Raw genomic sequence first — 27,167 nt, forward strand, 5'->3', positions numbered from 1 at the left:
GCTGGGGTTAAACCACGACAACAGCACAGACCTAGGCCTACCCAGGTTAACTGTTATGTGGATCACTAAGTCCTCGACGTACAGTGGTCTCCCGGTCAGTATCACTACATTCCACCCCTTGATCCACATGCAGTTTACCTTTCTTAAATATATTATAAGTTACAGATTATATTAGTAAGCAGTTCAGCTAATAGAAAGTTTCTTATATATAAGCTAGTCACTATGGATAATAATAGTACAAGGATAATGACAAGTAAAACAAATACTGGTTGTGAAAATAACTGTAGAACAACAATGATATTAGGGCCAGCATAGTGCAGCACAGGCCTGGGCCTGCTCAGGTTAACTTATGTGCATCCCTAACTCCTTGATGTAAAATGGTCTTCTGGTCAAGACCACTACAACCCCCAGCCTACTCACTGAGGGGGCAAAGTGAGAAACAGAGAGAGCCTTGATGCTGTGCAAGCAATGTTCAGCAATAGCCAAAACATTATCAATGCTGTTTTAGCCACAAATGCAAAGCACAGCACCATACCAGCTGCTATGAAGAAAGTTAACTCCATCCCAGCCAGACCCAGTACAATATGTATTTTAATATAACTTTTAATTTCAGAGCTACATATTTTTTTATCCACAGGACCTTGTCTTCTTTCAGTACATAGGATAGGTTATACTCTGGAAATAAATTGGTGTTAAACAGTAACTGAATCTGCTTCTGCTTCATTTGCTGCAAAACTCAATGTCTGGGACTACTGGAAGAGAGAACAGTTTTGTGATATGAAGCTCTTAAATCCCAAATAGGAGAACCTAAACAAATTTTAGAGTTGACTTTGTATCTGGCTGCAATGGTGGGTCAAATGCAGTTCAATGACTGGGATTTCTGAAGAGTCAGCACATCTGAAAGTTCCTTTCTTAGATAAGGAGCCTCAGAGAAAGCTAATGGTTGGTAATCAGAATGCTAGACTGAATCTTAAAACCATGTGTGCAGTTCATTCCTAAGTTATATACATTTCTCCTGGGTAATACAAGATAAGTAATTTCATTTCTCTTTTTTCTTGTTTTTCCACAAATAAAAAGGAATGTCATAAAAGAAAATCCTTTTTAAAGATTATGAATTGCTTTGGCAATAGAAATGATAAAACTGTCTTAGATTCCATAAGGATAAGATGACTATATACATGTCTGAAATTCTTGTCTAAAATAATCTTGCTTCCAAGTCACAGGAAAAATCTGTTCCAGCGTGGGCTCTTTCATGGGCTGCAGGGAATATCTGCTCCAGTGCCATGGAGCACCTCCTCCCCCTCCTTCTCTGACCTTGGTGTTCCCTCTGCTGTTTCTCACACTTTTTTTCCCTCCTTCTGTCTCTGTCCAGCATTTTTGCCCTTTCTTAAATGTTTTCACAGAGGCACCACCAACTCCACTGAAGAGCTCAGCTGTGGCCTGAAGTGGGACTGTTGCGGAGCCAGCTACAACTGGCCATGTCTGGCACAGGGCAGCCCCTGACCTCTTCCCACAGAGGCCACCCCTGCAGCCCCCCTGCTACCAAAACCTTGCTATCTGCACTCATTACAACCACATTCATTTCATTGACGATCTGTGCTGTATATGGAGTTACAATGTGAGGAAAGCACTTAGCTACTATGTTAATAAAATAATTTAGGACATTTTCTGCACCATTTTTAAGCATCAGAGTTAGTAATTTGTAAATGTCTTGGCATGCCTGTCCACAGAGATCAACATGACCTAGTCTTCATCTCTATTTTTGCAGCCCTATCTGATACTGAAATAGTAGGAGTTCAGTAGGAGTGAAATAAGAATGTAGCAGTTATTTACCTTCAGGTCTGGATATTAGAGGACGCATATAATATCTGCACGCAAAGTTTTACACAAGGTTCTAATAGAACAGCGGCAGCAGTTGTTGCCAAGTGCTGAGAAGAGTGAGAGGCTTGTGAGGTCCCCCGGAGGTGTCTGAGGGGGTTTCTGGGCACCCGGCACCCTTGGGCTCTATGTGTGGAGGGACCGTCTGGCAGGTGACACGTCTCGCTAGAGGGGTGGGAGACAGTTAGGCGGTTCTGGCGGTCCCCGCGGTTAGTTCAAACCGCTAGAGAGCGTCAGCGACCAGGGCATAGCGTGGTATTTCGCTTCTGCAAACAGGGAGCAGTGCAGCAGTTTGCGCAGAAGGGCGGCGCACTCTACCAGTTGTCGGGCTGCTGTCTGCTCTGCTCACCTGCAGCACCGATGGTCTCCCCAGCTAGCTAGCTGCTGGCTGTGCATGCCTGCCCAGCAGCTTGAGGCCTCCAGGGAATTAAAAAGGCATATTAAGCAGTGCTTTGAAATCATTGGAAGCATGGTGGCAGAGATCAGGTGAGGTCTGTGCTCTGCAGCAGCTGGGAACCATCTACCTAGCCAGGCTAGCCTGGGATGAGTGGAGGCAGCCACCCAGACAGAGATACCTATCAGGGAAGCTGCTGTCCAGGTGGAGGGCTGTAAAGTCTGTACCCCACACTCCTGGGTGGAGGAGGGTGGAAGCTCCACCTGAGCAAGGTGTGCTCTGGTGGATTCACTGAGGCAGTGGGTGGAGGAGCTGCAAGAGGAAGTCAGCAGGTTATGCTGTATTAGGGATGGGGAACAAGAAATAGAATACTATTTGAGGCATTGCAAGAAGAAATATTAGGGCCCTGTGGCACTGACCTCCAAGGACTACCAGACAAAGAGCATCAACAGCAAACAGACAGCACCTTGGAGAAGGAGGCACCATGGTCTCTGGTGACCCATGGGAAAAGGATATCACTTCACCCCATTTCCTCATATGTACCAACCAGCAACAGGTGCAAAATCTTAGCAGTGGATGAAGCCAACGAGCAAGACGCACAGGGAGAAACTGCACCAGTTGCACACACTAAAAGCTGCAAAAGGAAGTGGCGAGTGCTGGTAGTGGGTGACTCTCTGCTGAGATGCACCGAGACATCCATCTGCAGGCCTGATATACAGTCAAGGGAAGTTTTTTGCTGCTTGCCAGGAGCCAAGATCCAGGATGTCACAGAGAGACTGCCACAAGTGGTAAAAAGCACAGACTACTATCCCCTACTTTTCCATGTGGATACCAATGACATGGTAAAGCATAACCTGGGCAAGATCAAGTAGGACTTCAGAGCCCTGGGGGCACAAGTGAAGGGGACAGAAGCCCAAGTGATCTTGTCCTCTATCTTGCCAGTAAGGGATAGGGGTGTGGGCAGAAGTCGATGCATCAGGCACATCAACACCTGGCTTTGTGGCTGGTATCATCGCCAGGGCTTTGTTTTCTACAATCATGGGATGTCCTTCAATGAATACAGGTTATTGGGGAGACATGGGATCCACCTATCTAGAAGAGGAAGGAGAATCTTTGCTGGTAGATTGGCTTAGTGAATCACATTTTAAACTAATGAACTTGGGAGATGGTGTGCAAATGAAGACTGGCTGTAGCATGCCCTGGTGGAATTAATAGTCTTGAGGGATATAGGCCGGGTGAGAAGTATAGTCAGGACCCTAAAACTTAGGAAAGTGAACTTTCAGTTGTTTAAGGAATTAGTGGGTGGAAACCCCTGGTAAACTGCCCTCAGGGATAAAGGAGCAGAACAGAGCTGGCAGCTCTTTAAGGACATTTTTCTTGGAGCACAAGAGCTCTTGATTCCCACATGTAAGAAATCATGTAAGGAAGGCAGGAGACCAGCATGGCTGAGTAAGGACATCCTGGTCAAACTAAAGTGTAAGAAGGAAATGCACAGGCAGTGGAACCAGGGACATGCATCCTGGGAAGAATATAGGGACGCTGCCCAGGTGTGTAGGGGTGGGATCAGGAAAGCTAAGGCACAGCTGGAGCTGAATTTGGTAAGGGATGTGAAGAATCATAAGAAGGGTTTCTACAGGTACATTGGTCAGAAAAGGAAGACAAAAAAAATTGTAAGACCCCCCCCAATAAATGAAACAGGGGATCTGGTGACAATGGACATGGAGAAGGCTGAGGTACTCAACAATTTTTTTGCTTCCATTTTCACTGGCAATCTCTCTTCCCACATCTCTCAAGCCCCTGAACCTCAGTGCAGGGACTGGGGGAATGAAGTCCCTCCCATCATAGGAGAAGATCAGGTTCGAGACCACCTGAGGAACCTGAACATACACAAGTCCATGGGACCCGACAAGATACATCCCAGGGTCCTGAGTGAATTGGCTGATGTAGTTTCCAAGCCACTCTCCATGATATTTGAAAAGTCACGGCAGTCAGGCAAAGTCTCCAGTAACTGGAAAAATGGAAACATCACACCCATTTTTTTAAAAAGGGTAAAAAGGAGGACCCTGGGAACAACTGACCACTCATCCTTACCTCTGTACCTGGTAAGATCATGGAAGACATGTCAAAGCATATGGAAGACAGGGAGGTGATGAGAGACAGCCAACATGGCTTCCCGAAGGGCAAATCATGCCTCACTAGTCTAGTGGCCTTCTACAATGGAGTGACTGTGTTGGATAAGGGAAGAGCTAAGGATGTCATCTACCTGGACTTCTGTAAGGCCTTTGATATGGTGCAGTTGACATGCCTGAGGGATGGAATGCCATCCAGAGGGACCTTGTGTCATGACCCAGGCTGGACAGACCAGTTGTGGTGAATTCAGAATTCCCTCAGGCTAAATTAAGGTGAAACAACACCAAACAATCAGTTAAACATTTTATTCATGGCAGAAGCAAACTGAACTTGGAAGGCGTTAACAGTAGGTGGCATGGTTTCTCTCAACAGGAATTGGCATGAAACTAGCTCAGTAAACCATGGAACCCGTGGTAACCATATACATAAATTCTGGGAAGAAGGAGATCCCTCCTGTTGAGTCACAAGGTTCAGAGTGGACCCCCTTGCCTTCCAGACTCCTCCTCGGACAAGGGCCCAGGGGCAGCTGGATCCACTCCTAGTCTCAGATTTGGTCAGTGGTTTTATGTCTTGAAACGGATGAGGTGTAGGGATTATGAAAAAAGAAAGAGAAAGAGAGAGCAAGACAGAGAGAGAAAAAGGAAAAGAGAAAGATTTCACTGGTCCTGGATCCAGTGTTGGTTCAGTCAGCCTAAGGGTCTAGTTCCAATAGGCATGCACACCTGGGGCTTCAGTTTGTGTCCTTTTATCATCCTTGCCCCTCGTTCGGGCAAGCACTCGAACTCGTTAGGCTAATTAGGTGTCATGCACGGTTTGTGCTTCCAGAACCTTCGGGAAATGGGTCGGTGGGCTTGGGGGTCCTTTGTGGAGTAACTTCTCCTTCCCTGCAGGCGTGACCATTGTTTGATCTTTAGCCATACATGGTGAGTTGCCCTGCTCACCATATCAGAACACGGAGCTGCGTACCCTCTGGCAGGCCCTCCCTGTCCTGTTGCTGATGTCCTGTGCTGATTGGCTTCTTTTCACCTGTGATTCATTGTTATGCAGAGTCCATCATTATGCACAACTTGCCCCACCACAATGTTCAGTTGGGGTCAGCTGTCCCAGCTATGTCCCCTCCCAACTTCTTGTGCATCCCCAGCCTACTCGCTGGTAGGGCGGTATGAGGAGCAGAAAAGGTCTTGACTCTGTGTAAGCACTGCTCAGCAATAACAAAATCATCCCTGTGTAATCAACACTGTTTCCAGCACAAATCCAAAACATAGCCCCATACTAGCTACTATGAAGAAAATTAACTCTATCCTGGCCAAAGCCAGCATACTAATATAATCTTTTCACAACGGTCATTTAACTTTTGTTCTCCAATTTGTAAACCCTCTGTATTTTAAATTTTTTTCTAGTATCTTTTTGGAACATATGTTTATGTAGAAGATTATTACAGCTTTCATCTGATTCTGACATGTGAAAGGCTCAGTTAATTTTTTTCTGCAAATCGTGAAAAATATTACTAATTATTAGTAACATAATTATGTTGCTAGTTATTACTAATATTTTTGCATGTATTACTAATAATGATGATAACTGAAACTTTAGTTTATAACACAGTACAGCTGACAGAGCCCAAATATGCCATTCATTTGTGAAGCAATGATGATGACCATAGAGTTTTAGTGTCCTGTTTATGTTTCTTAGCTATAGCAGAGGAGATGGTTTCTGGTTAGGTACATTTGTTTTATTTCCAAGAGATTCCAAAGAGTAGTTTTCTGCAATAGCTCATTTGTCATAAGAGATTTCACTTGGGAAGTTCTATGAGACTCCTTTCTTTTATATTGCTCATTTCTCCTATGACTGCTAGGCATTCTCATGAATGGAAGTAAGCTTCTGTTTCATAATATAAAGTTTTATGGCATTTTTTGCTTTCCCAGTGCCCAGCAATTTAGGCACAGGAGAGAACATGCTAGTGTATTAGTAGAAGCTTTGAGAGGACACTTCATGGAAAGGTTTTTTTTTTTTCCCCTCAAGCTCTTAAAGGAAGCAGTCTTTTTTTTCCCTGTATTCAGTGTCGTGGTTTAAGCCCAGGCAGCAACAAAGCACCATGAGGCCGCTCGCTCACTCCTCCCCACTGGTGGGATGGGGAGAAGAAAATATAACAAAAGGCTCCTGGGTTGAGACAAGGACAGGGAGGGATCACTCACCAATTATGATCACAGGCAAAACAGACTCGACTTGGGGAAAAAACCCAACCAAATCAATTTAATTTGTTACCAGTCAAATCAGAACAGGATAATGAGAAATAAAACAAAGTCTTAACACACCTTCTCCCCACCCCTCCCTCCTCCCCAGGCTCAACTCCACTCCCGATTTTTCCTACCTCCTCCCCCCGAGTGTCACAGGGGGACAGGGAATGTCCAGGTTGTGGTGAGTTCATCACACCTTGTCTCTGCTGCTCCTTCCTCCTCAGGGGGAGGACTCCTCACCTTCTTCCCCTGCTCCACCGTGGGGTCCCTCCCATGGGAGACAGATCTCCACAAACTTCTCCAGCGTGAGTCCTTCCCGCAGGCTACAGTTCTTCATGAGCTGCTACAGTGTGAGTCCATTCCACAGGCGGCAGTCCTTTAGGAACAAACTGCTCCAGCACAGGCTTTCCCACGTAGTCACGGCCTTCTTTGGGGGCATCCACCTGCTCTGGTGGGGCCCTCCATGGGCTGCAGGTGGATATCCACTCCACTGTGGACCTCCGTGGGCTGCAGGGGGACAGCCTGCCTCACCATGGTCTTCACCACGGGCTGCAGGGGAATCTCTGCTTCAGCACCTGGAGCACCTCCTTCCCCTCCTTCTTCACTGACCTGGGCATCTGCATAGGTGTTTCTCTCACATGTTCCCACTACTTTCTCCGCTGCAGGTTTTCCCTTCTTAAATATGTTATCCTAGAGGCGCTACCACGGTTGCTGATTGGGTTGGCCTTTGCCAGAGGCGGGTCTGACTTGGAGCCAGGGAAGCTTCTAGCAGCTTCTCACAGGAGCCACCCCTGTAGCCCCTCCCCCACTACCAAAACCCCGCCACACAAACCCAATACACACAGTCAAAGTGTACATTTAGTCTTCATTTTCTTCTGGAATTATAGGTATGTTTGCTTGCCAAAATAATCCTCTTCATCATATGTTTAGTCAGATGTTTGTGCCTTTTTCCTGTAGATCTCAAACATGCCACTAATCTCCCTGCTTTTTAGATCTCTAGGTTGCTGTCGCACTTTGAGATGGAACAAGTAGAGATCTTAAAGCTATTTGATGATGCTACCATTTGTTTATCATTTATTTCTGGACCTATTTAAGGGATTGAACTTTTTTCTAGGCTACAAAGTAGCATAGTAGTAGCGAAGAGCCACTAGAATCTCATAGACTGCAGGATGGTATGAGAATTGAGTGGATATTTGGTTTTGAGAGAGGAAGAGTTGTAATGAGCATGTATGGAGGGATGGAAGGAGTACAATACTGAGTTAATATAGTTCACCACCACCAAATGTTCTAGATCCATCAGCACCAAAGTTCTAGATATTTATGGCATAAACTTGGAATCTGTGCCCTTCAGGTTAAATCTTGTATTGTATTTTACATTATTATTATAAAAAAGTGAAGGTGTCGTGGTTTAACCCCAGCCAGCAACTAAGCACCACGCAAACACTCAGTCACTTCCCCCCCCACCCAGTGGGATGGGGGAGAAAACTGGAAAAAAGTAAAAGTCATGGGCTGAGATAAGAACAGTTTAATAGAACAGAAAAAAAGAAACTAATAATGATAATGATAACAATAATAAAATGACAATAATAATAATAAAAAGATTGGAATATACAAAACAAGTGATTCACAATGCAATTGCTCACCACTCGCCAACTGATGCCCAGTTAGTTCCTGAGCAGTGATCCCCCCCCAGGCCAACTCTCCCCAGTTTATATACTAGACGTGATGTCACATCGTATGGAATACCCTGTTGGCCACTTTGGGTCAGCTGCCCTGCCTGTGTCGCCTCCCAACTTCTTGTGCCCCTCCAGACTTCTTGCTGGCTGGGCATGAGAAGATGAAAAATCCTTGACTTTAGACTAAACACTACTTAGCAACAACTGAAAACATCAGTGTTATCAACATTCTTCGCATACTGAACTCAAAACATAGCACTGTACCAGCTACTAGGAAGACAGTCAACTCTATCCCAGCTGAAACCAGGACAGTATCCACCCCTTATTCTATACCATTGACGTCATGCTCAGTTCCCATACCTTTAGTTACATCCTGATCAATCATCATCACCTTTCCATCCCTTTAAGATATATGAACAATGATATATATATATGTATACACACACAGAGATATCATTCCTTTAGTTCATGGGTTATGTTCATAAAATGTTTGTTGAGTTCATTTAGTTCCTGACACTGGGCTCCATCTGTCATACCAGTCTGTCTGGGCAGGAGGGATGGTGCAAAGTCCTCTCAGTCAGTAGAGCAGAATTGGGCTTCAGTGCGGTGTGATGAGCAGGTGACATTGGACGCAGCAGGAGGATGGTGTGCACCGTTGGATTGTTGCATGCTGGAGTCAGTTCTGGTTCTATCACTACTGCTCTTTGCTCAGTTTTATCACAGTTCTTTCTTGCTTGATCTAAGGGATTCTTACTATAGTACTATGGATATAGCATATAACAATTATAGTAATGATAACATACAGTAGCAGGGTTATATAGCAACTAATATCATACAGTTTAATTCTGGCTATTCTCACCTAAAATCAAATCCCCTTGAGGCACACATCGGACTTCTCCATCTTTTCGCATCACCCACCAAGTGCACCCAGGCCCTTGAGCAAAAGCAATCCCACGAATGGGTTTACCTTTGCCTGAGGCAGGAGTAACCCAGACTGTCTTCCCTAACATATTCTTCATGTGCACTACAGGGATTTTAGCCCCTCCTACAGTATGTAAAAATTCTGACTGGGCAGGGCCACTCCGATTGGCAGATCCTCTGGTGTTGACTAACCAGGTGGCTTTTGCTAAATGTGTATCCCAGTGTTTGAAAGTTCCACCCCCCCATTGCTCTCAATGTAGTCTTTAACAGTCCATTGTATCGTTCATTTTTCCCAGAGGCTGGTGCATGATAGGGGATAGGATACACCCACTCAATGCCATGCTCTTTGGGCTTTAACCGCTTGGCTTGCTTAATTGCAGCACATGTTTCACATTCATGGATAACCTCTGCAATAGTGTCCATGGTCAAGTCCACCCCTCGATCACGAGCCCATCTATATGTTGCATCTCTTCCCTGATGGCCTGAGGTGTCATGGGCCCACTGAGCCATAAATAGCTCACCCTTATGTTGCCAGTCCAGGTCCACCTGAGCCACTTCAATCTTGGCAGCCTGATCCACCTGCTGGTTGTTCTGATGTTCTTCAGTGGCCCAACCCTTGGGTATGTGAGCATCTACATGATGTACTTTTACAACCAGATTCTCTAGCTGGGACGCAATATCTAGCCACAGTGTGGCAGCCCAAATGGGTTTACCTCTGCGCTGCCAGTTGCTCTGCTTCCATTGCTGTAACCACCCCCACAGGGCATTTACCACTATCCATGAGTCAGTATAGAGATAAAGCACTGGCCACTTCTCTCTTTCAGCAATGTCTAATGCTAGCTGGATGGCTTTCACCTCTGCAAACTGACTCGATTCACCTTCTCCTTCAGCAGTTTCTGCAACTTGTCGTGTAGGAATCCATACAGCAGCCTTCCACCTCCGATGCTTTCCCACAATGCGACAGGATCCATCAGTAAACAGGGCATATTGCCTCTCATTTTCTGGCAGTTTATTATACAGTGGGGCTTCTTCAGCACATGCCACCTCCTCCTCTGGTGACATTCCAAAATCTTTGCCTTCTGGCCAGTCCTTGATCACTTACAAAATTCCTGGGCGACTGGGGTTTCCTATGCGAGCCCGTTGTGTGATCAGTGCAATCCACTTACTCCACGTGGCGTCAGTCGCGTGATGTGTAGAGGAGACCCTCCCTTTGAACATCCAGCCCAGCACTGGCAGTCGGGGTGCTAAGAGGAGCTGTGTCTCAGTAGCAACCACTTCTGAGGCAGCTCGAACTCCTTCATATGCTTCCAATATCTCTTTTTCAGTTGGAGTATAGCGAGCCTCGGATCCTCGATATCCTCGACTACAAAACCTCAGGGACTGGCCTCGGGTCTCCCCAGGTGCTTTCTGCCAGAGGCTCCAGGTAGGGCCATTCTCCCCAGCTGCAGTATAGAGCACATTTTTAACATCTTGTCCTGTCCAGACTGGTCCAAGGGCTACTGCATGAACAATCATCCGTTTAATTTGTTCAAAGGCTTGTTGTTGCTCAGGGCCCCATTTAAAATCATTCTTCTTCTGGATCACTTGATAGAGAGGGCTTACAATCAAACTGTAATTCGGAATATGCATTCTCCAAAAACCCACAACACCTAAGAAGGCCTGTGTTTCCTTTTTATTAGTTGGTGGAGACATAGCTGCTATTTTGTTGATCACATCCATTGGGATCTGACGAAGTCCATCTTGCCATTTTATTCCTAAAAACTGGATGTCCTGTACAGGACCCTTGACCTTACTTTCTTTTACAGCAAAACCGGCTTTCAGAAGGATTTGGATTATTTTCTTCCCTTTCTCAAAGACTTCTTCTGCCGTGTTGCCCCATATGATGATGTCATCAATGTATTGCAGGTGTTCTGGAGCTTCACCTTTTTCCAGTGCAGTCTGGATTAGTCCATGGCAAATGGTGGGGCTGTGTTTCCACCCCTGGGGCAATCGATTCCAAGTGTACTGGACACCCCTCCAAGTAAAGGCAAATTGTGGACGACACTCTGCTGCCAGAGGGATTGAGAAAAATGCATTAGCAATGTCAATTGTGGCATACCACTTGGCTGCCTTTGACTCTAGTTCGTATTGAAGTTCTAGCATAGCTGGAACGGCAGCACTCAGTGGTGGTGTAACTTCGTTCAGGCCGCGATAGTCAACTGTTAGTCTCCACTCCCCATTAGACTTTTGCACTGGCCATATGGGACTATTAAAGGGTGAGCAAGTTTTGCTGATCACTCCTTGGCTCTCCAGTTGGCGAATCAACTTGTGGATGGGAATCAGAGAGTCTCGGTTGGTGCAATATTGCCGCCGGTGCACCATCGTGGTAGCAATTGGCACTTGCTGTTCTTCAACCCTCAGCAACCCCACAACCGAAGGGTCTTGAGAGAGACCAGGCAGGGTAGACAGCTGTTCAGTGCCCTCTGTCTCCAAGGCAGCTATACCAAAAGCCCATCGATACCCCTTTGGGTCCTTAAAATACCCTCCTCTGAGATAGTCTATGCCAAGGATACATGGAGCCTCTGGACCAGTCACAATGGGGTGTTTCTGCCATTCATTCCCAGTTAGGCTTACTTCAGCTTCCAATACAGTTAACTCTTGGGATCCCCCTGTCACACCAGAAATACAGATGGGTTCTGCCCCTTTATAACTTGATGGCATTAGAGTGCACTGTGCGCCGGTGTCTACTAGAGCCTTATACTCCTGTGGGTCTAACGTGCCAGGCCATCGAATCCACACAGTCCAGTAGACCTGGTTATCCCTTTCCTCCACCTGGCTGGAGGCAGGGCCCCTCTAATTCTGGTCAGAGTATCCAGTATTCACTTCTTGTAAAATTGGCTCAGAAGTCCCTTGAAGAGGATCAGAAATAAGATCAGCCCTTCTACTCTGTTTGGAAACTGGAGCGGCATTTTTCCTGGTAGAATCCCCTTTTGTGGTGGTTTTTCCTCGCAGCTCGTGTACTCATGCATTTAGGACCAAGGTAGGTTTTCCATCCCGTTTCCTCATGTCCTCTCCATGATCACACAGGTAAAACCACAGGGCACCTCGCTGTGTGTACCTTCTATATTCTGTCTCTCGGGCAGAGGAACGCTCACTCCTAATAGCTGAGACATTGGTCCTTACAAGTGGGGAGTAGGACATATCCTCTTTGATTTGCTGCATGTCCTGGGGACAGCTTCTCCACAGCCAAAATGCAGGCTTGTAGGGAGGAGGAGAGATTTTCTTTGTATTGACGGAGTTGGCGAGCCACTTCCTCCACTGTCGGTGCCTCTTCATCCTTCCAGGCCATTATTACCAATGTGTTGGCATAGGAAAATGGTGCGCTCTGTACAAACTTCCGCCACATGGGTCGTGTGCATTGGACTTCGTCTGGATCTTTGGGTGATTGTGGGTTGTCTGGGTCATGATGAATCACCTCTAGCACAGCTAATTCCCTCAGATATTGGATACCTCTTTCCATGGTGGTCCACTTTCTTGATTGACATATAACATCTTCCTTAAAGGGGTACCTTTCCTTCACTCTTGACAGGAGTCGCCTCCAGAGGCTGATGGCTTGTGGCCCTTTTCCAATTGCCTTGTCAATGCCACCTTCCCTGGCAAGTGATCCCAGCTGCTTGGCTTCCCTACCTTAGAATTCCAGGCTACTAGCCCCATTGTCCCAGCATCGGAGGAGCCAGGTGATAATATGCTCACCTGGACGACTGCTGAAATCTTTTTGCATATCCCGCAGCTCACTCAGGGAGAGGTATTGGGTGATTACCTTTGGTTCTGCCTCTTCCTCCTGTTCCCATGATGACCCTGGTTCACCTTCATCCTTCGCTAAGCGAACTGATTTTTTTGCATATTCTTCTTCTGTATGGAGGCAACTGATACTGGTGCAGGTTGGTCTGCTGGTTCAGTTGCAGTATCGCTTGCCGGGTTTTGGATAACCGCAGTGTCTGTTGCCAAGGTTTGGGTAGCAGTAGTGCTCGTTGCTGGGGCTGGAGGGACCTCAGTACCTGTTGCCGAGGTTTGGGTAGCTGCTGTGCTCATTGCCGGGGCTGGTGGGGTCTCAGTGCCCATTGCCGAGGTTTGAGTGACCGCAGCGCTCATCGTTTTGTTGTTAGGTCCAGAGACTTTCTCTTCCCCTTGAGGGTACTGAGTGGTGTCAAACAGGGCCCAATAGGCATGGGCCAGGCCCCAGCGTGTTGCAGTGATTTGTATCTCTCTGGAGCTGCCAGGGTCACAGCATGCCTTTTCCAAATATTTTACTAGTTCTTCCAGATTCTGCACTTGTTCAGGGGTGAATTTCCAAAACACTGGAGGTGCCCACTTTTCTAGGTACTTGCCCATACTACCCCACACACCCTGCCACTCATAATTATCCAGCCTTGGGGCAGATCTCTGGGTGATCTTCTTAAATAGTTGTTTAACCTTAAACAAGAGCTGAACCACATTGAGGAACATGCTCATACCTAGCAGTAGGGCTAGGACCATGCTGGTCTCAACATCCCAAGAGTATTCACATTTTTCAAAATTCTCAAACACCATTGTAACTGGACTGAAGGAGAAAGGAGAGGGGAAGAAAGGTACCCCACCCATAGACTGGTTTTCCAAGGAGGAAAGGTAAATGGTGTAATTATTAATACTTTCCCACACATGGCTCCCAGAGTATAAAGGTGACAATGCTGAGTGCAAATACCGGATTAATCCCACAGCCGACGACTTTATCATACCATAAACCAGTGTTATACAATACATCAAAGAGAAAACCTTAATCCACCTCCCACGGATGATAAGCAGCAGAAGAGGAACTACATACAGCAAGCGAGGTGATACATAACAGAACTTTAAAAACCAGAGCAACAACTCTAATAACACATAAATCAACATAGTGATCAGCGACTATTAGACCAATATAATGAATGCTTGTAACAAATTTGTTTTAACAAGCTCTGGTCAGGTTTGTCGTTATCTCAACCCTTCGTGCCCCACATTGGGCGCCAAAAGGACTGTCGTGGTTTAACCCCAGCCAGCAACTAAGCACCACGCAGCCGCTCACTCACTCCCTCCCACCCAGTGGGATGGGGGAGAAAACTGGGAAAAGAAGTAAAACTCGTGAGTTGAGATAAGAACGGTTTAATAGAACAGAAATGAAGAAACTAATAATGATAATGATAACACTAATAAAATGACAACAGCAATAATAAAAGGACTAGAATATACAAGTGATGCACAATGCAATTGCTCACCACCCGCCAATTGACACCCAGTTAGTCCCCAAGTGGCAATCCCCCCCCCCGCCCTCATTCCCCCCAGTTTATATACTAGATGTGACGTCACATGGTATGGAATACCCCATTGGCCAGTTTGGGTCAGGTGCCCTGGCTGTGTCCCCTCCCAACTTCTTGTGCCCCTCCAGCCTTCTTGTTGGCTGGGCATCAGAAGCTGAAAAAACCTTGACTTTAGACTAAATATTACCTAGCAACAACTGAAAACATCAGTGTTATCAACATTCTTCTCATCCCTAACTCAAAAACATAGCACTGTACCAGCTACTAGGAAGACAATTAACTCTATCCCAGCTGAAACCAGTACAGAAGTGAAAGTATTTGCTAACAATTTTGATGTTATTTACCTCTTGAGTCTTCCAAGAACATTTTTCCTTTGTATTCCCCCTTATCCAGTCAAAAAATTGGATGTGTGATTATATGATCTAAATGGTTTCTTATTCTTCATAGTTGATTAAGTCCATTAAGTTGTTTATATCTGTCTTCGCATAGCTGTAGAAAAGTTTTATATTTAAAATAATGTATCTTAGTAGATAGATACACTAATAATCTGTTAATTTATTTAGTTATAGCTAAATATTGCAGAATAATGTACTGGATGCTCTGTGGAAGCATGTAAGCTGGATTCCTGAGGTGTGAGCATGAAACAAGCCATATGCCTAATGACTCAACACAGTATTTACAAGCTAACTTGAATTATTCAGCACTACTTTTTTTTTCCATAGCCTTTCATGTCCCCTCGATACCCTGGAGGTCCAAGGCCGCCTTTAAGAATACCAAATCAGGTAAGAATTTATCACTGATGCACATTTGTGTTCCTGGGGCATGGTACAGTACTGAGAACAGGGAATGTTCTCGTTGGCTAACAATTTCTCTGACATACAAAACTCACTTAGTTTGTCTCTACCCCATTTTGTCTTACCATTAAATGGTTATTTTGATATGGTGTGTGATAAGACACACCACTCTCAGCTCACTTTCCAATGCTTAATTAGTGTCTACACCTCAAAATTTATTGTGCATTAAGCCTGTCTACAAAGGGAGTATATAGTTGTCTTGTGCAGTGCTTCATTAACCTTAGCCAATCAGTGCTGTCTTCTCTGAGAAGGCAGCAGAATGTCTCCATGGTTATTATATTCTGTAAACTTTCCTAACCACATGAAGCAGTTAGCACCGAGATTTTTTTTACTTAATTATGCATAAAATGCATCACTCCCTTCTATTCCTTGTTAGATGTGTAAAGTATTTTTATTTTGCAGTTATGGAAATTATTGGTGAGGTAAAGATATCATAAAGTACACTATGCCTCTTACAGAATGAGTAATGAGCTGCTGTTTGTCAGCAGAGACCTTTATTGGCCTATCTGTGAAAAGATGGTTCTGGAAGCAGATAACTTTTGCATTCTTACAAATTTTTATATTTTTGTTCTCCTTAGTGTAGATAGATGAGGAGAACACAGCAGTTAGCAGATGAAAAGTTAGAAATAAGCAGATGGAAATTATCAGCTGAGCTCTGAAAGTGAAACTGAGTCAATTAAAAGATTGGGAAAGGTTAATAGGATAGGTGGAAGAGGGTTTTTTTGTGCAGCTTAGACTTCCAGGACTGCTTTTCTTGTGGTCACAGCTTGATGAGGAGACTCTTTTGCTCCAACCACAGTTCTGGCTATTGTTTATGTCTATATGGCACAATGTCAACAAAATGATCTTGAGCACTGGCACAACGTTGACAAAAAGTTGAAGTTTAAATTTTAGTGAACTGGACACATCAGGTTGCAAGACTTCTTCAAATGTTCCTCTTGATGTTTGAGAGCACGTTAAGTTATCTATAGCATAGCTACTTTCTCACAAGGGAAATAGGTGACTTAACATTCCTGAAGTGATCATCAATGGACATTATAAGAGTGCAATATTAGGGCTTTAGTTCAATATTTGTTATAGATATACTGTAGCTCAGTATCAGATATCTTCCTTCTTTTTGCACTTTTCAATAATGCTAGCCAAAGATATGCAAGCGTTTGGCTTGCACTTTTTTTATTTCTCTTTCTATGTTTCTGAATTGTATAAATACTGGCACGTAAAAACTGGATGTGGTAAATGCTATAAAAGTGCTACCAACCTGCTGACGTAGTTTAACCCCAGCCAGCAACTAAGCACCACGCACCCGCTCACTCACTCACTCCCCCCACACCCAGTGGGATGGGGGACAAAATCAGGAAAAGAAGTAAAACTCGTGGGTTGAGATAAGAATGGTTTAATAGAATATAAAAAGAAGAAACCAATAATGATAACACTAATAAAGTGACAGCAGTAATGATAAAAGGATTGGAATATACAAATGATGCACAGTGCAATTGCTCACCACCCACCGATCGACGCCCAGCTAGTCCCCGAGTGGTGATCCCCCCACCCCCACTCCCCCTAGTTTATATACTAAATGTGACGTCACATAGTATGGAATACCCCGTTGGCCAGTTTGGGTCAGCTGCCCTGGCTGTGTCCTGTGCCAACTTCTTGTGCCCCTCCAGCTTTCTCACTGGCTGGGCATCAGAAGCTGAAAAATCCTTGACTTTAGACTAAACGTTACTTAGCGACAACTGAAAACATCAGTGTTATCAACATTCTTCGCATACTGAACTCAAAACATAGCACTGTACCAGCTACTAGGAAGGCAATTAACTCTATCCCAGCTGAAACCAGGACACCTGCATTTTTAGTTTCAGAACTATTTTTCAGCTATTTTTGTCTATACATTAAATTATTTTCAGATTACAGCTGTAACATAATCTTAGTGAATTACAGCTCTTGCAATTCATTTACATTGTACTGCATTCATGAATTATTGGTTTTGGCAATGCTGCCATACTGTAAGTTACAGTATATATGGGCAGTGTGTGGAAGTAATAAACTAGTGTAATGCAGCTTTAAGGTTGAAATTTTGATTACATGAAAGTCAGCAAAAATCAGAGTTAAAGTTCCCACTGTAATATAATTCTATCCCTTAATTCATTGCAGTAGGGATTATATTTCTTATGCAAGGAAGTGTAACAAAGGGCATGTGTACATAGCACAGTGCAGTGCTGTGTAAGGATATCTGAGATGATAGTTTTAAGCTTTTTAGCAAAGAAAGTTAGCATATACTGAGTATCACACTAATGCACCTAAAGTGCCTCTAGTACTCACTCATCTAGTCCTACAAGAGCATCTGCTCTTGGCAATGCATTGTGCTGTGCAGTTTTCTTGAAAAGTAATATGATACATTGGAAAGGAACTGCAGTCTCTTATGTAACTATCCACACTAATTACTACATGAGTTAAGTCTTCAGTCAAATAGGCTTCAGCAGTTCCTCCCTCCTAGCCCTTATTTATCACCTGTCATCTCTGACAGAAATGAACACTTCCTGCTTCACTAGAATTTGGAACTTCTCTGAGTATTTCATGTGTTGTTCTTGCATATTGTCCTGACTTGGAGCCACTGAAGTAAATATAAAACTCTGATTTAAATTATGTAGTCTCAGATTAATATATATTCCATAAATACTACAATAGAATACCTTTTGAGTAGGTGTTAAAATGAGGTAACAATGTGGATCTTAATTTTGAATTTCCTACCTCTTGTGGAAATAAACCTTGGAATATTTGCAGATGGTTCCCCTTTGTATATGTCCCAAAATACAACAGTATTTCGAAGCCAAGAGTAAATGAACTGTTCCCTCAGTAAGCAATAACTGTATTGCCTGAGTAGATTACTTTCATAATACCAGATATATTTACTCCAGTGTCGTGGTTTAACCCCAGCCAGCAACTAAGCACCATGCAGCCGCTCACTCACTCCCCCCACACCCAGTGGGATGGGGGAGAAAATCGGGAAAAGAAGCAAAACTTGTGGGTTGAGATAAGAACGGTTTAATAGAACAGAAAAGAAGAAACTAATAATGATAATGATAACACTAATAAAGTGACAGCAGTAATAATAAAAGGATTGAAATGTACAAATGATGCGTAGTGCAATTGCTCACCACCTGCCGACCGACACCCAGTTAGTCCCCGAGCGGCGATGCCCCCAGCCCCACTCCCCCCAGTTTATATACTAGATGTGACGTCACATGGTATGGAATACCCCGTTGGCCAGTTTGGGTCAGGTGCCCTGTCACAACCCAGACTGAACAGACCAGGGAGTTTGTGTGTTTAATTCGAAATTCCCTTGGGCTAAATTAAGGTGAAACGACACCGAACCGATCATTTAAAGATTTTATTCATGACAGAAGCAAACTGAACTGGGGAGGCATGGGAGAAGGTGGCAGGGTTTCTCACAACAGGAATTGGCATAAGACTACTTCTGTGAACTGTGTAACCCAGGGTAATCATATACATCAATTCAGGGAAAAAGGAGATCCCTCCCATCGAGTCACAAGGTCCAGAGTGGACCCCCTTGCCTTCCGGACTCTTCCTCGGACAAGGGCCCAGGGGTGGCTGGATCCACTCCTAGTCTCAGATTTGGTCAGTGGTTTTATGTCTTGAAACGGATGAGGTGTAGGGATTATGAAAAAAGAAAGAGAAAGAGAGAGCAAGACAGAGAGAGAAAAAGGAAAAGAGAAAGATTTCACTGGTCCTGGATCCAGTGTTGGTTCAGTCAGCCTAGGGGTCCAGTCAGCCTAAGGGTCTAGTTCCAATAGGCATGCACACCTGGGGCTTCAGTTTGTGTCCTTTTATCATCCTTGCCCCTCCTTTGGGCGGGCACCCGAACTCATTAGGCTAATGAGCAGTTTGTGAGCCTTTGGGCTTGGGGGTCCTTTGTGGAGTAACTTCACCTTCCCTGCAGATGTGGCCATTGTTTGATCTTTGTATCAGAACAGGGAGCTGTGCACTCTCCAGCACACCCTCCCCCTCCTGTTGCTGATGCCTGAGCTGATGGGTTTTTCACCTTGGTTCCTTGCTGTGCAGGGTTTGTCTTTAAGCAGAACTTGCCCCACCACAATGTTTGAGACATTAACTCTTTCAGTCTCTCACACTGCCCTAGCTGTGTCCTGTCCCAACTTCTTGTGTCCCTCCAGCTTTCTCGCTGGCTGGGTATCAGAAGCTGAAAAATCCTTGACTTTAGACTAAACATTACTTAGCAACAACTGAAAACATCAATGTATTATCAACATTCTTCTCATACCTAACTCAAAAACATAGCACTGTACCAGCTACTAGGAAGACAATTAACTCTATCCCAGCTGAAACCAGGACATCCTGACACATTTTTACTGAAAATGTGGTGTTGTTCTGAAATTTTATATAGCAATTTATGGATCAGCTACAAAGATCCATTTATAAGAACGTTTTTCTAGTTGACTAAACTATAGGTAAGAGACTGTAGAAATTAGCCTTAAACCTAAAGGTTACTATAAACTCAAAGGGCAAATAAAAATCTGGGGATTTAAAAAAAATATGTTTGATTTGGACCAGAGGTGAGGTAACAACACGATAGATCTTCATGCTTGAAGGCAAGATTTAGGATCAAGTTTTGTGACTCTTGTACTACTCTTCTGTAGATTGATAATAAGCTTATTTTAGCATTGATGTCCTTCAAGAGTAAGGCAGAGTGGAAGCTAAAATAAGGATAAATTACCAAGTAACCAAGAAATAGGTAATGTTCTAAGGTTAAAAAAATAGGTAAGGTAAATTAAAGGAAGAATTGGGGAAAAAAGAAAGAAAATTTGTCAAGAGTATATTTTGGAGATTATTTATACATGATTCCATGAAAGCCCATGATTTTGTTTGTGCAAATCCATAATCAGGGTCTTAGGCATTTAGGAGAGTTAACTCTTCCAGATTGCTCCTGATTCGGAAGAAACATCTGAGAATTAAAAACGAAATACCTGTGTTATGTGTTTAACACAAATTATAGTGTATTATCTCCTTTTAATACTCTTTCTATGTCTGCAGGCACTTGGAGGTGTCCCAGGAAGTCAGCCATTATTGCCTAGTGGGATGGACCCAACACGGCAGCAAGGTAAAGCGTGAAATAATTATTTGGAATGTTGAAAAGGACTATGATCTCAGACTTGTGTCTTTCTCTTTATGTTTCAAAGCTTACTGCAACTTCGTAAGCTCTTTGTTAAACTAAAGGATTATTTGTTAAAGTTGTTTTAGAAGGTGCTTGTATATTGCATAGCTGTTCAAGTTGCATAATTTTCTTTCCAGGGCATCCAAACATGGGTGGGCCAATGCAGAGAATGACTCCTCCAAGAGGAATGGTTCCTTTAGGACCACAGGTACCTTTCATGGATATATATCTCTTTTTATTGACAGGATCTGTACTTATACTATATTACTCTGGCTTTCTGTGAGTTGAAGATAGAATGTGCCAGGACCTGTTCTTCTAATCCCATTTTAAAATAAATTTTATCTCTTTTATAGAATTAATTCTGAGTTGCAGCTGTACAAAGTCTCAAATTCAAGAATAAATTATTTTAAATAACAGTTGACATTAAAACTTACTTAAGTTGCTTGTTTCAGAAAAGTTATGATTGTCCCCCAGACAGTGTATGTTATAACTAAAGGCTAAGAGGAGCTCAAGGCTAAAGGAGCTCAAGGACTGAGTAGGTGTTTCCTTATCCTCCCAACCTGATTGATTGCACTGTTTAGGAGGGAAGAATTAATCTAATAAAATTAAGTTAGTCAAACTCTTTGTAGTAAAAAATCCCAAAAATATTCTTTAAAGATTTTTCTTCATCCACTATTGATCTAGATTTTTGTTGAGTGACAGAGAGATTTTAATGTAAAATTTGAAGTTCACGCTGCCATTTCTCCTCCTTATCAATCATAAGCATCTCTCTAGCTCTGTTTTCAAGGAGCAAAGCAACCTTGAATTGCAAGAATCAGCCTGCTGCCTTGCTGCACAGGCAGTAAATGGGAAACCCTTAATGTGCTGGTATAGAAATGCTTCTTCAAGTATAGCATTTATATGTTTGTTTCCCAACTGATATAAACTATTACCAGTAGAAATGCTTTGATGCCTATATGATTGTGTCATATAATTATGTCAATATAAACCATGACTGTAAACAATTTTTTTCAGTGTAAAGACATACATAGTGTGACTTAAGTCCTCCAAACCCAGAAAAGTTACCTCAGTTTTATATTTTGTGATTCTAGACTGTTTCAAACTAAATAACTTGAAGGAAGAAGTGGTATACAGTTGTAAATGCTTGAGTCTTTGAAAAGCTCCAAAGGCTTTGGTTCAGGCTCTTTCAAGCTGCAGTTATGCCAGCTGAACAGGCTGCTACCTACAATCTGTGACTGGCTACTTATTCCAAGTCCCCTCTGCTGGTGAGCTTCTCACATGCTCCCTAATGCATTCTAGTCAAAAACAATTGGGTTATCTTAAATATTTAAAAAATAAGTCTTGGCTAATCTGGCTCATTTTGACCACCAGAAGTTAGGGAGTACTCTTATGAACAACTCAACCACCAGATAAACAGTGGAGATGGTGACTTTGATTAAAAAGTTGTAAGCAACAAATTAGGGCAATAACTTCTGCAGAGAGCATAGCTGCAGCTGAAGGAACCTATGTATCAGTAGCCTTAATGAAAATATTTTATGACCAAGAAGTACATTTGAGTAGAATTCTTCTAGCCCTGCAGGATTCCATAAAGATCTTTAACCCAGGTCCTCACAAATGATTCTTGAACTAAAGTAAAGAGGGGAGATACCAGACAGACCAAATAAGGAGAATGGGTCAGCCCTCCAAATCAAGATGTGAAAATGAAATAAAATAGATACAGAACTACTGTTTTGTTACAGTAAGACTGTCCTCTTCCAGATCCAGTAGTGCCAACTGAAGATGTTACTGTGCCTAGCTGCTTTGGCTACCCACCAGTTACTGCCCTACAGTTCTGACAGAGGAGTTGCTACTGTGAGCATCCTCTAATCTATACCAGGCAAAATTATCTAGGATAACTCAGGTTAAACAGGTGGTTTGAGTTAATCTGGCTGACTTTTGCCTGAGCATACACACCAATCAGTCTGCCAGCACTACAAAAAAAGTCAGGAATGAGTAGTGCTTGATGACTAGCTGCTATGAATCTTCAGATGGCACAGCTGGATCTAGAAGACGACATCAGTTTGCAGCCTTTGGACGTATTATTGCAAACCACCTATCTATGGGACACTTTTGGGAGTTTCTAATAATGAAAGAAATTATAAGTGTGGGGGCTTTGCAGCAACAGAACATCCTCTCATAGTTCTAGATCAGTTCTAGGTAACTGATATGTCTCATATCACTCAATGTATATACAGCATCAGACCAATACTTTGAATCTTGTTGGATTTCTCCCAGGTCTTCATGACTTCATTTTGACATGGGTTTGTGAATTTGACCAATATAGAGAACACCCATACCCATAAACTTGAGTCATAGTTTATAGTATACGTAGTTTATAGTATAAGTAGAGTGTATTAGTTCTAGTATTGGAAAATAGCAACAATGATTTAGGATTTTTTTAAAGTAAATAATTCCCCCCCCCAAAGTGCACAGCTGTTCATTTTAGAGAATATGCTATTATCCATTCCTTTGGAATATCAGAAAAATTTAGCAGGATTAACAGAGATTACAGAGTAAATTATGTTTGTGAGGTGAGATAGATTGCTCTGCATTCATTTGAATTAAAATAGATATAATTCAGTTTTTCATATAAATAGTACAGTTGCTAGGTTTTTGCCATAATATTATCAAAGCACAAACTGATTTTATAGGCCTTGGGCAATATGTTTATTACCATTGTTATGACATTCATTATCATATTAAATAATTTTCATATTAGTTACCTTAGATTTATTAGAATAGACTGATTAGAAGATAAATGTAATGGCTATTTTATATTTTATAAAAGTGATATCATGTGGTGTAATTTCATGCAAGCATTTATTGATACACTGTTCATTAACAAAATCTAATTTAAAATAATTTTATTTACATTTTATAATGTAGAAATCTCAGAACAGTCCAGATTTCTTATTTTGATTGAGCTTCCTTGGTTTAAAAGTTGAATACATTATAAAACCTGCCCCTCACTGGCCATTGACTTGATCTCTATATGTGTAAATAATTCCTCCTGAAACAACTGACATTTTAAGTATTCTTAGTGTGTTTATATAGTTTGAGTAGTACATGTAGTTCTTTTTCCTTGGGAATAACAATATTATTTTTTTAAGTCAACAATGGAAACTCCTGAGAGAATTAATTACATTGGCCTATCTAGTTGGCAATTATGTAGGGATATCATTAACCTGCTGTCCTTTCTTTCCCCCTCCTCTTTGGTTTTGTTTTTTTGTTTTGTGGTAGTCTGACCCTTGGTTATCATTGCAGAACTATGGAGGTGCTATGAGACCCCCGCTGAATGCTTTAGGTGGCCCAGGGATGCCTGGAATGAACATGTAAGCGTAATAATAAAATCTTATATTTAGAAAAAAACATTATTTCATTGTAGAAGTAACATTTGATAAACATAAGACAAGGGAGAACATGCTTTGGTTAGTAAACATGCTTTGATGGATAATAACTGCAATTAAAAGAAGTGAACCAACAGCGATTCTTCTGCACAGATCTCTTACAGGCTCTTTTGTTTTCCTTCCAAGTCTGTACAAATACTGAGTTTCTTTTACAGATCAAAATTCAAATATTGGTAATATTTTGTCAGTATAGTCACTGATATTTCCTTGTATGCGTTTTTTAATGACATTGTTTTCCTTTTTTTTTTCTGATTATTTTGCCAAGAATAGTACAAGTATGCTTCTTTTCTGCAAAATACATACATTATTTTAGCAAAATAAAACCATTGTCTATATTTATAAAAAGGACATGTATTTGAAAAAAAGAGTGTGGATGATTTCCCCTCTGTTGCTGTTTTTATTTCTGTAACTACATTTCCACTCTAACTGGATAGAACAGTATTACAGATATAAGTTCTTCAGTATTTCTGTGTACTTCTCAGGCTGGTTTGTCAATTAGTGTAAATTGGCTGAGTTCAGTTAAGCTATATGAATTTATTCCAGGTGTGGTCATTGGAATGCATTATTCCTTTTACACCTGTAGAGACACACACCTTTCCTAAGCATGTAGAAAAATTTCAGATGTAAAATTACTGTATCTACAGTAGACTAGATTTAAACTAAGGATTCTAGCATAGCAAATAGCCCAAAATGAGGAATCTTCTGCACTTATGATAAATCCTTTGCTCACTAAGAGATGTTTCTATGATTAGCAAGCCTGGGAAAAAATAAGGTGCTCCTTGCATTATTTAGATTTCTCTCTTAAGAGATTCAGAAATTTTAAGGGGCTGTTATAATTACATTCAACATAACACAGGCTAGAGGTTATCAAGTGATTCTTGTATCTTGGCCCTGCCTCCACATAAATTACTACACTGGTTTTTAACCAGCATTTTGCAATCCCTGGGTGGTCACAGAAGGCAGCATGTCAGTCAGGATATCAAGACACAAAAATGATATTACAGTCTAAAGCAGAGAACATTTTATTTTCTTACTCCTTTTACACCTTTGTCTTTCAAGAATGAGTTTGCAGCAGATCAACACAGAAAACACAGTCAAGATTTATATATGCTTGTTATCATTATATCATTGATATTAATTTTTACTCTTATTTTTCAATTTTACTTTATGTTTATAGGAAACATAAGCAGGAGAGGATAATTTTCATTTCAAATAGAGTTACCAACCTGAAAAAGTAAAAGAGGTACTGAGTTTTAGAAAAATATCTAATCCAACATATCCTTACTTTATTCTGATTTCCAGATAAAACTTGAATTCTTGAAGCAAATAAAATCTAAAGTTGGTTGTTACTCTATCATAGACAGCATATATTGGATTCAAGACAATTCTAGGAGCCTTCCCAAGGGTAGGCATTTCTTCTTTTAAATAGAATCAATGTAGAAAAAATATTTAAATTTTTGACATTCAGTGCGAGTATATAAGCAGTACATAGATTGTCCTCAGAAGGAGATTTTATGATAGAAAAAGGAAATACAACTTCCTAAAATAAAATGTTCTATAAGTAAAAATCAAGATAGGTAAGATATTTTGAGGATAGTTATCCACATAAATCGGTATTTACATAAAAAAGGTTGGCAAATGGGTTCCTGGATGAAAAAAAGAACTCCTTCTCTGCCAGAAAGAAGAATATGGTTATGGGTTGAAATACTAATATTTCATTATTGCAGAATTTAAGCAGCACATTTCATCTTGCATTGAATCAGTAAATGTACATGTTCTTTTAATTCAGTGATGTGGGAAAGTGCATTTTTCTTTGAACTTGTGTGTTCTGTTGAAGGGGATACCATGAACTGCAGTCTTTTACTCAGGAAATTCATGAGCTTTGAGACAGTGTATGATTTCTTCTGAGAGCAATATTAAATAAAGTAGTAATTATGAAGTAGGTAACCATAGCTATCTCTATGTCTATCAATCAGGCATATGCTGCACTCCTTTACTTTTCTTACAAACTCATCTTTACTCCAGTTCAGCTGAAAGTGGGAACAGAATACTGTTTCTTGTTTTTGAACAGGACTTCACACTGTCCCTTGCCATATAATGCACATTAAAGGCTTAAGAGAGTCCAAGGTGCTAATGTTGGAATATTATGCTGGAGCATATATTGATCTGTGTTATATGCTGAATTACAGACCTTTGTAAGGAGTTCCATTATTGCATGCCTTCTATGTGAATAATTTTTTAGAACTTTTTTTTTACTGTCAAACAATATTTTTTCCTCTTTCAAATGGAGTAACATACACTGTGGTTTGGGTTTCTTTTAACTGTATTTCCAGGACATCAGTTTGATTTCTTACTGTAAAGTTATTGCTGTCAAATTTGTCTGAAATCTGATAATACTGAAGTCCTTATACTGTGAAATCTTAGTAAAGACTTGTCTGATCAATTCCAATATTCAAAATCAGTCAGAGTGCATCTAAGGCTAACCCATATGCAGTAGCAATAAATGGACTCAAATATGTTAGAATTCATACTTTGTAAATCAAATAAATTGTAAGGGATAATATAATGCTAAGAAATATCAGTCACATAGTACTTGCATTTCTATAAAAGATAACTTCCTTATTGCCTTATGTATTGTGCATATTCATTTACATTTGTCTTCACATAGACATATCTTTTTCTTACATTAAAATTTTCCTGTGTTTTATTCAATGATTTTGGATTTTTGGCTATGTTAAAATATAAAAATATGTGTACTCTACAAAAACAGTTGTCATGTTAAAATCCAGCTTTTTCTCCCATGAAAGATCTAAAGGAAGCTGTTCTGGTTAAGAGCAAAATATCTGCCAAATATAATTTTACATTTTTCTGGATGAAAAAGTATCCTTTATTGTTAAAAATGGCAACAACCAGCCTGAGAGGTCATAGACGGTATTTCAATCCAGGAGCATATACATCATAAATTTAGTTGTATTAGGTGTATGTGGCAAGGTTTCAGTAGCGGGAGGGGAGCTGTGGGAGGGGGGCTGCAGGGGTGGCCTCTGTGGGAAGAGGTCAGGGGCTGCCCTGTGCCAGACATGGCCAGTTCCAGCCGGCTCCACAACAGCCCCACTTCAGGCCACAGCTGA

The 27,167-nt window shown here is 41.9% G+C and overlaps 1 protein-coding gene across 6 annotated transcripts in view; it reads left to right on the forward strand.

Annotated features, from left to right (window-relative positions):
* Positions 1 to 27,167, forward strand: part of LOC138681756 (single-stranded DNA-binding protein 2-like) — a 211,080-nt gene that overhangs the window by 150,247 nt on the left and 33,666 nt on the right. For 4 of the 6 annotated variants that reach the window (XM_069775279.1, XM_069775277.1, XM_069775281.1 and 1 more), the window contains 4 exons: positions 15,271 to 15,330; positions 20,473 to 20,539; positions 20,731 to 20,801; positions 23,873 to 23,964. In XM_069775279.1, the coding sequence (XP_069631380.1) occupies positions 15,271 to 15,330; positions 20,473 to 20,539; positions 20,731 to 20,801; positions 23,873 to 23,964 (290 nt within the window). The remainder of the gene's footprint in view (positions 1 to 15,270; positions 15,331 to 20,472; positions 20,540 to 20,730; positions 20,802 to 23,872; positions 23,965 to 27,167) is intronic. The other 2 variants (XM_069775280.1, XM_069775278.1) reach the window with 1 other exon arrangement.

This window comes from Haliaeetus albicilla, chromosome W (genome assembly GCF_947461875.1).
Source record: "Haliaeetus albicilla chromosome W, bHalAlb1.1, whole genome shotgun sequence".
NCBI lineage: Eukaryota > Metazoa > Chordata > Aves > Accipitriformes > Accipitridae > Haliaeetus > Haliaeetus albicilla.